The sequence below is a fragment of the Harpia harpyja genome, chromosome 14 (genome assembly GCF_026419915.1).
Source record: "Harpia harpyja isolate bHarHar1 chromosome 14, bHarHar1 primary haplotype, whole genome shotgun sequence".
In the NCBI taxonomy this organism is placed as follows: Eukaryota; Metazoa; Chordata; class Aves; order Accipitriformes; family Accipitridae; genus Harpia; species Harpia harpyja.
Window position 1 is genome coordinate 11,075,118 of NC_068953.1, and position 12,157 is coordinate 11,087,274.

The 12,157-nt window shown below is 54.8% G+C and overlaps 1 protein-coding gene across 1 annotated transcript in view; it reads right to left on the bottom strand.

Annotated features, from left to right (window-relative positions):
• Window positions 1-11,204, bottom strand: part of LOC128151225 (heparan sulfate glucosamine 3-O-sulfotransferase 3A1-like) — a 40,489-nt gene extending 29,285 nt beyond the window's left edge. The window contains exon 1 of the mRNA XM_052808457.1: window positions 10,499-11,204. Coding sequence (XP_052664417.1) covers window positions 10,499-11,079 — 581 coding nt within the window. The 5' untranslated portion in view covers window positions 11,080-11,204. The remainder of the gene's footprint in view (window positions 1-10,498) is intronic.
• Between the last annotated feature and the right edge of the window lie 953 nt (window positions 11,205-12,157).

A 12,157-nucleotide genomic window follows, 5' to 3' on the forward strand; every position in this document is an offset into this window, starting at 1 on the left:
TCTGGTATGAACTAACACAGTTACACACACATCCAGGCTCTTCAGCAGGCGTTCGATGGTCATTTGTACTGAAATGACCCAGACCATGGGTGCGAAGTGCAATGCTCTCTTCTCTGCTATCAACCACCAGCCATTCAGTGCCAACCAGAAAAATTCATCCCCTCTCAGAAAGTGTATTTCTAACCAAAGAACACCGATCATATTTTCCCCACCGATAACAGTTATGGGAAGATGAGCCTCCCTGGGTCACCCCAGGATCCCCCTGACCCACGAGCTAATTCCTGTGCCAGCAGCAGAAGCAAACCCCTGGGTCCCCAGCCGAGGCCTGGGGACTCCCTCAGCTGGACTTTGCTTCTGGTCCCTCATGCTTAACAGCTCCTGATGCATCTTTCTTTGCTAAGCACTTCTGGAGCCCTTTTAGAGTCTTTTAGCCAAAAACCTTCCAAGGCAGCCAGTTGCACAATTTAATCTCACGCTGTTTGAAAAAGTCCCTTTTTCTGCTTCTTTCCAACCTGCTGCTGATAGTACAGATGGAGACATGAGAGGGACGGCTGCTGCCTTCTCAGCCACCCCATGAAATCTCCCTCTCAGCAGCTTCTGGACCCAGGCTGCATGGAGTCTTTAGCAGAGCTCAAGAGCTCCCTTCCTGGGAGAGTTTCACAGCTCACAGCCACTCGATAAATACAGCACATGAGTTCAGGGGAAGATGAAATGTAAGATGGACAGGGAGCGCCCAAGGAGATAAAGATGCAACTAAGTGGACTTCCAGACGTAGCCAACCCTGCGACAGCAGGGGAGCTGGAGGAGAGACAGCCCCCAGCCCAGAGGCACGTGGAAAGGGCTTTCCCAGTGCATGGTAAGCCAAGTCATCTCTAACACGTTGGCAGAGCAAGAAATCCAGTAACCCCCCATGAGCTAAGGCTGCGGGGAGAGCTGGTCACTGCTCCCGCTGCCCCTAATGCAGCCAGGCTGGGGAAAAGCGAGCACCAAGGCACCAGTGCATCCTTGTGCACACATGCCTGTGCTCAGCACCTTCCTCCTCCTCTTCCTCCCTGTGGCTCTGCCCTGCTGGGGAAGCTGGTTGGGACAGGGCACACAGGGCAGCCAGACATTGGTGGAACCAACATGCCCAAGCCGGGTCTCACCAAGCCCTGCACAGGAGGCGGCTGAACCAGCTCTCGACCCCAAACCACGCTCCTGTCACGCAGCTCTGCATGCAATGAGATTTGGCTTTTAGTTCTTCCTTCTTTAGAGATGATGAAGGAGCTAACACCCATTGTCACACAAGTACAAGACTGATAAATACCAGGCAAATATTTATAGGCAAATGTTAATATTCACACAGCAGTTCAGCAGTGCAAGAGGGCAGGATTATCGTACAACATTAGCTTTATCCCTTGCCGTGACATGCAGCTTTTGCACAGAGAAAAACCCAAATCACCTTGCAGACCAGAAGAAAGACCACTTCCCAGCCATCAAAAGCCAACTGCCCCGAGCCCCGTGGTAGGTCTCTGCCAGCAGCACGGTGCCCACAGGTCTGTGGATGGGGAACAAAGACGACTGGAGCCAGCTGAAACCACAGAGTTAATTTTTAGAGGCAGAGACTAGAATTACCTGAGCTGGAACTTAGCCCGGACATGGGGACTAGTCCCCTCAACCCTTGTAAGAGGAGTCAGCGGAACTTTCCGTGACCTTCAGCATGAGGAACAGGTTGAGGAGCAGAGCAGCACCGGGGGGGGGGACACGGCTGATGCCGAGGGAAGCTCAGCACATGCTGAACCCCCATTGCCAATGCTTGTACCAGCCAGCCTCCCTTCCTACCACAGTTAGAGGAGACCAACAGCAGCATGGAGCTAGACGCCAGGAGGTCCTAGGTGCTAAGTCTTGCTCTGCCAGAGGCTCTGGGTGCTTTTCTGCCTGTTCTCCCACTGGTAGAGGGGAACGTTCTCTGTTCCCCCCACACTGCTGATGGCCGTGGCACGGCACTAACCCAGGGACCGGCCGCCAGACCCAGGGGGGACGGCAGTGCCATGGCTCTGCCAACACTTCCTAACACAGCATGGTTTTGGAAAGTGAGAAACACCACGGCTGAGGCCGCTGACCCAGCATTTGTGTCTCAGAGGAGGGAGATCTCCCCCACTTCTGGCTTTGGCACATCATACAGCCTCCTCCTGCTGTCACCAGTTTTACCTATGCAAATCACAGCACGTTAATGGCACAACACTAATTGCACCCAGGGTACCCCACTGCTCCCCCCATCCAGGCCTGGGGACCCCCCGTGAGCATAGGTCCAACAGGAGCAAGGGAAAGCCTTGCTGCATCGGGTGACCCAGGGTCCTCCCAAACACCTTTTTACTGAGGCTTAAAGCAAAACTTGGCAAGGCACAACCTGGAGTCCGGCAATGTTTGAGACCAAAGGGATTTAAGGAGCAAATTTCCAGCCAGGGAAAAGGACTCCGGAGCTGACAAAGTCCAGATCCAAAATGGGCAAAGCGGCATCTCCAGGTGGAATGTTACGGGGGCTCGAAGCACATCAGCACAGTGGGGTCACTGATCCTGGAGCATGTTTTTGGGGGTCTCAGCCAAGCCAGGCCACCTCCTCGGGCTCTCTGCACAGCACTCCTCCTGGGCCATCACATCTCCTGCCTTTCACTCGCTAACCCTGTACCGGAGGGGTCAGGACACAGAGCTTCCCTCAGGTGGGAAATCCAGATGTTTTCTCACTTGTTTTGCCTTAGGCTGGAACATGCCAACGCTTGGGAATTTCTCCCCAAAAAGGGCTTCCCAAACAGTCCAGACAGCACAAAAGTGCTTAAATAATGTTGAAAGATGTTGGTTTATGATACTTGACATCACAATACAATACCATGAAAGCAGAAATGAAATGTTAATGACAAAACACAACACTTGAGAGCCCAAAGATGCACACGTGAGCATACACACACAAACCATCAGATAAACACGGAAGTCAAAACAATTGGATTTGATATTTTCCCATAAAAGGCTTCCCCAGAGAGCACAAGCTGCGGGAGGGAGCCCTTTTCCAACGGCGACGTCAGAACAAATCAGCCCGGCTTTTTTGAAATTTTCAGCAAAAAAAGATCCCACTAGAGAGAGAGAAAAATAAATAAATAAGTAGCCAGCTTCCCATCATGATGTTGCGCTTGAACATGAACCAGGGGAAGGTGTGGGAAGGGAGGTTGCGGTCAGACCTGATCTGACTGTTCACATCCCAGTTTCCAGCCACTGGCTGCACTCGGGAACTGGAGCTGAGCGGTGTGGCCGGGGCAGGCGAGGCTGCTCCATCTCCAGCTAACAGCTGGGAGCCAAGCAGGGTCCCGCTGAAGCTGCTGTGCTGGCATCCATGATCTGCATGGCTTTGTGCAAGGAAGGTGCCCGGATGCCTGGAGTTGCCCAGGTGGGATTTTCTCACGCGATGCTTGGGCACGGCTGCTCGACAGTGGGGAAAACAGCCACATGAGGTTTCCAAAGCTCCCCTGGGACAGCAATGGGAAGTTTCTCCTCTGTCTCCCACCAGAGACATACCCGGCAGCAGCCTTGAGCCTGGGGGAGTTTGAGCAGGGATCTTTATATCTCTGCAACAGATGGTGTTGCAACAGAAAGAGCACGTTATGAATCTCCTCACTTCCAGGAAGCAAGAAGGATGGTCTTGCCATGCACGAAGGGAACCGGTGATTTCTTTTGCTGAAAGATTTCCTCCTGCAGCATCACATCATTTGATGAAAGAAACGCCAAGAATAATTCACTTCCTTGAGCAACTCTATTTATATTCTCACTGCAGGCACCATCCTGCTCACATACCCCCACCAGGGAATCTCAAGGGCTCAGGAGGGTGCAGTTTGGAGGTTAACATGTTTAACTCCAAACCATGAAAACCTGTATTTCCCAGGAGGTGGGTTATGCAGGAGACAGGCAGAGACACCGGCCACTGTCACGATCCCCGGGATGGCCCCGGTCCTACAGACCTTGCATGAACAGCCCCACTGACCCACACAGGGCTTTGTAATAGGGTAAGACCCCAGTATCCAACCCCAGCAACACAACCTTAACTGCAACCTAATCCACTTCCTTTCCAGAATACCTGCACGTAACGAGAATTTGCAAAGATTTATGGCCACAACAACCATCCCTGCTCCCCCTTGCCAGCCTCTGCTGTTTCCCTGTGAAAGCAGTTTGGGTTACCTCAATATTCTCCAGGGAAAAGCATAATTAACAGCACAGGAGTTTTAATGCCTACGTCAGGGAGGGGGCTCACAGCGGGTTTATTCTCAGGTTTTCTGATCACTTGTTGTTTGCTCCAAACTCTTTGGAAAGGCACCAGCTCTCTTCCCCCTCCCCAGACCTAACTGCTCTTATTATAGACTTCAAAAGGTCAGGATGAAATCCTAGCTCAGCTGCAGTGAACAGACATATCGGTGGTGATGGTGTGACCAGAGCACGGTCCCGGACCCCAGACTCAACATAATTACTCCCAGGACCCCCCCCCAAAGGCAGCAAAGCCAATGGCAGGAGGACAGGCTACATGCATAGGTGGGGATTTGCAAGATCTGACCTTAAAGGAAGACTAGTGGTTTAAGCGGGGTGAATCTGCTGCTTCTCTAAAGAGTATCACAATTTTTGCCATAAATGGGCTCTCACGCCAGCCAGCTGGAGCTTTGCACTGCTTTTCACGAGACCCAGCTCTATGAATTTAACTGACAAAATCCTGGACAGTTGAGGCCATATTTTCAAGATTGCTCAGCACCAGCAGGCAGGGCCAGGGGAGCCCCAGTTTCCAAGCGCCCCAGGCCCAGGCAGAGCCGTGGGGTGGACGAGGAAGGTGCCAATGCCCTCGAGCCGCCCGCGGCCCAGGGACCGGGGCGTGAATCAGTACTGAAGATGAGGATGGGGTCTATTGACTTCTGAACCTCCCCAGTATCTCCCCGTGCAGACCACAGGATCTGCCGAGAGAAGAGTCCAATAAAATCCTAAAGTACTTATTTTGATGCTTTCTAATGGGAATGGGGTTGACATCTTATATGCCAACTCAGGAGCTCACCCCATCATCAGGAACAGATACGAACCCTGGACACGAACTTCTTCATTAACAGCAAACAGAAGTGATACATATAGATGCAAAACGCTTAAAAGAACCACCCAAAATAATAACGCTTTGGGGTTTATTTAAGGAGTAAGAGGAGAGCCCAGCCCCAGCACTTTGCAGTTCAATCTTGCTAGGGGTGTGTGCCTGGACAGTGCCATCCCTGGATGGTGCCATCCCTCAGGTGTGCACACTAGATGGCAGTCCTCCTCACCACGAGAGGACAGCGAGCCGAAGCTGTGCCGAGGCTGCAGGACCTCTGCCAGCAGCTCTGGCAGGGTTCACCTGCTTTGGGTGTTAATTAACCTACAGCATAGCCCAGCAAGCTCAGACTCCATAGAGCACCTCATTTCTGCACTGGAGAGAAGTGCCGCAGAGTCACAACCCTGCTGTCCTACCCCTGCAGCACAGGGCAGTGACTTCTTCCCACTTTACAGATGGGCAACCTGACACACCAAGGCATCTCTCCAGCAGTAGGGTACCAACCTTCAAACTATTTCAAATCTTTGCCGAAATGCCTTGGAGTATCCGAGTCCAGATCACGCACAAAGGCAGCGGCAAAGCACAAGAGCAGCAGAACCAGTTACTGTCTTTTTACAACAGACTCAGTGACCCCAGCCCTGATCTCATCGGCGTTTCCAATGCGCTCCTTCTTGCCCTTTGCTCTTCCCCAGCAAGGTGAGGTCCCTTCAACCACCCATAAACCCACCTCAACCTCCATCTCCAATGACTCCTTGGCCAGGAGACCCACGCTGCCCAACCAACCAACAGAGTCTCCACTGTCTTTGCGCCTGTCTCAGCCTATATCCACCTGTTGTTTACAGTGAATTACCTGCACTTTGGGGCCAAGACCATCTTTTGTTCCCTTTTTGTACAGCACCTGGCACCACGAACTCAATATGGGGAGGTATCTGATTACACAGCTAATAAATAAACAAGGACCTTGATCCTCTTCAGCATGTGGTTGTCCAAGGCTGCAATTTCCAGAGAAACTGCTGCAGGCTGCGCTTGATGCTGTTAGTAATTCAGATGTGTTTGGGAGACGAGATGTTCCCAAGATGATGAGCAGGCGCTGCTAAACCAGACCTTCCTACAAGCAGGTGTGCACACAGCAGGGAGCAGAAAACCCAAACCAGCTCAAACTTGATGTCCAACGGCACAACCCATGTTCTGGGCTGGGCACACCCTGAACACAGTCAAAGACCTGGTGTTTCTTGCAAAGGCTGCAAGGCTGGCTGAAGAAAGGTGAGGCAGAAGATCACTTTAAGGCAACTACTGCTATAGCATCTCCCTCCCACAGAGGGTTTTGCAGCAAGGTCTTTCCTCCTGATTGCCTTCTGGTCCTGCTCCATCTTTCATGAATTGTACTCCCTCCCCTGAAGTATCTCTCCCCGGCATCATCCACACAGTGCTGCCCCCAACGCCTATGCTCCCATCCTCACTTCCACGCTTACAAAGCACTCCCAGACTGAGCTGCTGAATTACGGTGACCACAAAACCCCAGGGAACTCCAGACCATCCGTTGCTACAGGAGCAGCCCGACTCCTCCGTCCCCAGGGCTCCGATTTCACCATCATTTGAGGTACAGAGCACGGGAAACGGCACAAGGTGGGATGCAGCTGCTCCCAGCTGCTGGAAGCACGTCCTCCCCCTAAACAAACCTCCTTTTCCTCCATCCCAGACTTCTTCAGCAACCGAGATGTTCTCTGTTCCCTTTGACTCGGAAACATCAGTGGCTGCCTAGATTAGATAGAAGGAGGGGGAAAAAAAAAAAAGCCTTGGAGAAAAATCCCAAGAGGACATTAATTAGGAGACAGAACTCCCCAGCTCTGGAAGCACTGGGGAGGAGCGATACTTAAACTCCCAACCTGACGGAGTAACTTTGAATCATCTTTCATCTTCCCCTGGATCGGGTGTAATCTAATGACATTAGCTTGGCTTCACTCTAGTGAAATTGGCATCGGTGCTATAGAGGCAGGGAGATTAAAACATATGAAATAAATGTTCCTGGGGTGACTGACAGTATAATGACATTCCAACAGGCAGCTCAATCAGCGCGAGACTAACAAAGGATTGGAGGGAACCAGCCAGACTCGCAATATCACCCGCAAATACAGATTTTCTTTTTTTTTTAATCCAGACTTTTTTTTTTTTTACTTGACTGGCTTAGCCCCTATTCTTGAGAGTTTTCCCCAGGCTGTATACAGCCGTATTCGGGGTGGGGGATGGCAGTTGAACTCTATTAAAACCCATGCTCACCTGCTATTGAACTCTGTTAGCTCAATAGCCTTGTTTCAGGGCTGGAGCGGAGATTTCTGTGCTGGGAAGTCAATGCCAGCATTGTGGGCTGCCCCCTCCCTCCTTTTGTCCCCATACGAAGAGAGGACTTGTAAATCCGAAACGGAGAAAGCTGCTTTCGGCACACAACTTCCCTTCATACTCAACCCACACACGAGCAGTCATGGAGGTGTCACACTTACCAAATTAAATCACTCAGATTTTTTTTTATAACACCAGCCTCTCGGTAGGACAGCTGCCTTCTTACACAGGCACAGCTCAGGCTGTAAGAGCTGAGCAATTATTCCACTTGATTTAACGGACAGTGTTTTCGTGCATTCTGTGGCACCCCAGTAGGTGACAGGACTTTCACGTGCCAAGCCCGTGCCTCGTGAGCTGCTGCCATACAGGTACCACCATCTAACCGGCCGCTTCAGGAGCATCATCCTGCTGCTGCAGCCACAGATCAGCCCCCTGTTCATCCCCCCTCACGCCGTATAACAAGCAGCTGTTACCGGAGCTGCTCTTTTGTTTCCAGGAAGAACGGGGTCCCCCTCGTGCGCGAGACCCCCACAGCCACCCTGCCGTGGTCCTGGTGTGACATCCTTGTGACAGCCCACCTCCGGGCTCCAGTGACAACGGCATCGACCATCAGCTGCGAAGGCTGGGTGACTCTTCCCCATTTGCAAGCCTGCGTCGCTGCAAACAGCCAAGAGCTTTTTGTTCCCTTGAACAGGGCGCTCGCTGCCCGCGCCGGCTTCCTGCGGGCGCTGAAAGCAAACCCAAGTGTTTATACCTTGTAATGATGCTGTTTAGTCTGACTGCTGGGAAACAGAAATGCACGTGAAACCTAAGCTTCTGATGCCAAAGATAAGAAATCAGGACCCCTGGCAAACATCTGGCCATTTCCCCGGCACCGAACCCTCATCAAAGATTACAGCAAACCCATGGAGAGAGACAGATATTTTTTTAAATGAGTATTTATAACAGGCTGGTAACTGGTTACCAGCAGGCTGACACCGCAGCTCTGCCATCACGCCGGGACTCAGTGTGTTAGTAAAGATTACTCATACAAGCAAAGCCGGCAAGATTAGGTCTCAAAGGAATAATCCCATACAAAGAATTCACTGTACCTCAGCCTCCACAGGGCTAATAAAAAAAAAAAAAAAGGTGAAATTCAGTACATCAAATACCAGAACAAACAAACTGCAGCAATTAATGGGAGAGTTCATGTACCAAATGCTAAAACATAATGATTACACAAATAGCGTGCAGGGCAGCACCTTGAATGAGCAAGAGCTGCAAGATCAAGACCAAACCTCTGGAAAATTAAATCCCCTACACGGAGGACTATACTATGCCCTAAATGCCTGTGGCTCCTCCTCTGTCTAGGTCTACACTCCTCACTCAGGCACCGTTTCCAGAAGTGGGTCTATCCCACTGCCATCTGCTCCTCAAGGCTTCGAGAGCATCTTTGATAAATGAGCTTTTCTGCATATCCACCATAAATTTCAGTAGGTGCCACCCCAAAGTCATGTGTTTATTTTTCAAAGTCAAGACTTGATTAAAGTTCTTGAGGGTTTTCAGATTCGTTTTTAATGTTTCCTTTCTTATACAGGGTCAGCATGTGGAAATTGGATAAGCGCACACTAAAAATATAATTCTGTAGACAGCTTCAGCCCACACGAAAGGAAATCTTTCTTCTCCAAGAACCCACACTCTGCTGCCTGCTAAAACTCGGCATGTTTCTGACACTGGCGGATACACAAGGAAGCTCATCACTTCCACGTGTTAAGACTTTTACATAAACACTCGGACTGTCAGTACTATCCTACTCCACATTTCAGTACTGTCACTGCGAGCTGAGCCAAAATCATCCTCTCCTCTCTGCTAATAGCTGGGCTTAACATGAAAGTAAAACAAGCTCCGGGGGTACCCGAAATCTTCTCCTTTTTGCTTGTTCATTCAAGAAAGCCACAAACACAGACACACTCTGCAAAAAAGCAGTTTCGCCCCCACCCTAACCAATCCTTTCCATGGGAATCTGCCAGAAGACGCTCCTCTATTAACTTTAAAACACAGAAGGAAAACATCTAAACAACATTAGTGAGAATCCTGCCCCTTGGCTTTAACGTTTACTGTCTCGTTTTAAAGGAGATGGTACCTTTTATTTGGTTTAATGAAACACTAACTAATTGAAAGAAGAACCCCATCTACCTTTTTGCGCGTTTCTTAGGCAAGGTGAGCGCGTGGGTTGCACTCCTGGAACTGACATATTTTGGGTTATTCATTACCGGGCCACTGAAACATTTCCATGGGAAATACGTTTTTTCTCCTCAGCGAATATAGGAAAGCTGCCTTTAACGGCTGCATCCCTGGGCTGGGAATTGCAGGAGGTGATCGTACGATGCTTTGCAAGGGGAGGCAGCCGGGGCTGTGGGGCGGCTCGGCTGGGAGTTAGGACGAGCCACAGGTTTTGCAAAGCCCGCCCCCCCCCCCCCCCCGAGAAAAGCCGGGAGCAGCAAGATGTTGGGGGGACTGTGCTCCTCGGGGGAGGGTTTAGCTCTGTCTCAGCATCCCCGTGCAGTCCCCAGGGCGATGGGGCACCCACTGTTCTTCCCATTGCCCCCCCTCCGCAGGCAGCGCCCCGGGCTGCGGGGAGGCACCCCCGGGGGGACCCTGCACCGGGGCAGGAGGGCTGGGGGATGCGCTGGGCAGCGGGGAGGGAGGAGGGGTGGGGGTTAGGGGATGGGGTGGCGGGGAGGAGGGAAGAGGGTGTGGGGAGAGAGAAGGGCTGGGGGATTTGGGAGCAGGGACGGGAGAACGGGTGGAGAGAGAGAGGGGGACGGGGGGAAGACTGCCTGGGGAACCGCGAAACGGAGAAGGGTGGCCGGGGGAAGCGAGGCTGGGGGGTGCGGGGAGGGAGAAGAGGATGGGCGGGTGGGTCTGGGGAGCGGGGACGGGGCTTGGGGCCGCAGGAGGGGTTGGGGCAGCGGGGCTGGGGGTCGGCAGACGCGGGCGGACGGCGGAGGGGCTCCGCGGCCAGCGGGGGGCACTGCCGGCTCGGCCACGGCCCCGGCCCCGCCGCGGTGCCGCCGCCCGCCCCAGCCCGTCCCGTACCTGTACCAGGCGAGTCCCCGCTCGTAGTTGCGGTCGAAGAAGTGGGGCTCGGCGCCGACGGCGCGGACGTCGGGGTGCACCCGCAGGAACTCCAGCAGCGCCCGCGTCCCCCCCTTCTTCACGCCGATGATGATGGCCTGCGGCAGCCGCTTGGTGCCCTCGCCCAGCAGCAGCGTCAGGGTGCCGGGCGTGCCCGCCGCGCTGCCCCCGCCGCCGCCGCCGCCGCCCGAGCCGCCGGCCCGGCTCCCGCCGCCCCCGGCCGGCACCTCCTCGCCCGGCGCCGCCTCCTGCCGCCGCCGCCGCTGCTTGAGCCGCTGCAGCAGCCGCTTCCGCCGCGCCGCCGCCGCCTGCCAGGGGGGCAGCTCGGCCGAGCCCCCCAGGTACCCGCCGCCGCCGCCCTCCTCCTCCTCCGAGGCGGCGCCGGCGGCGATGATGGGTCCGGGCAGGGTCTGGCAGCGGTCGGCCAGGCAGTAGAAGACGTAGAGGGACATGAGGAGGGAGCAGAGCATCACCAGGAACTTCTTGAAGATGCTGCGGGGCAGCGGCTCGGCGGCGGGGGCGGCCGCCGCGCTCACGGCCATGCTACCCCGAGGCGGCGGCCGGGCGCCCTGGCCATGCTCCGCGGCCGCCCCCCGGCGCGGCCCCTCCGCGCAGCGCTCAGCGGTGGCGGGGGGCTGCGCGCTGCCGCATCCCCAGCGCGGGGGCCACGCCGCGGCGGCGGCGCTTCAGGGGGGCATCCCCCGCGGGCGGGGCGGCGGGGGGGGGGGGGAAGCCGCCGCCCCCGCTGCCGTTCCGGGGCGGGGGGGGGTGCGAAGCGGTGCCGGCAGCCCGCCGGTGCTGGGGGCTCCCACGTGCGGCGCCCGCCGCGGCAAACTTCGGCGGAGACATCGCCGGGCGCGGGGCGGAGCGGGGCGGGCAAGGCGGGCCAATGGCGCGGCGGGGGCGGGGGGCAGAGCCGCCCCCGGCCCGGCCCCGGCAGAGCCGAGGGGTGCGGGCGGCAGTGGCCCGCCCCCCCCATGCCCCCCGGGAAACCGCTTCCGAGCCCCTTCGGGTGGAGCGAGGTGCGGGGGTGCCCCGGGAGGCTGTCCCGGGGGGTGCGGGGATGTCCCGCAGGGCAGAGAGGGGATCTCGGTTCTCCACAGCTTTTCTCTGGATGCTGACTTACTTTCCAGCCGCCCGCTGGAGCTGCAGTGGGAAATCCACCCCGCTGCCCGCAGACAGGCTCATTTGTCAGCCAAACTCCGCAGGACTTTTCCGTTAAGCGTGCGCAGGGTGATGAGCCCGTGGTGTCCGTCTGACCGCACTGCGTCCACCTTTCTGTCCGTCCACTCCAGTTTTTGAACTGCACCCACCCCCCTGCCCATCCCTCTGGTACCTGAGCACAAATTCCTGATTTGCCTGACCATCATATCCACCCGTACATACACAAATACCTTTACGTGGAAGAACAGGCCCCCTTAAAACCAGTGAAACCACTGTCATGGGTGTAAAATACACTCTCAGTATTACAGCCAACAGTTACACTAAGCACTGTGCTGAATACAGCACAGAAAGACCTGAAATCAGACTTTGCCCCGCTCACTTCAACAAATTACCCCTAGGCTGGCTGCAGAATCTGGCCCGCAGTTGGTAAGAAATATCTACAAACGCAACACGACA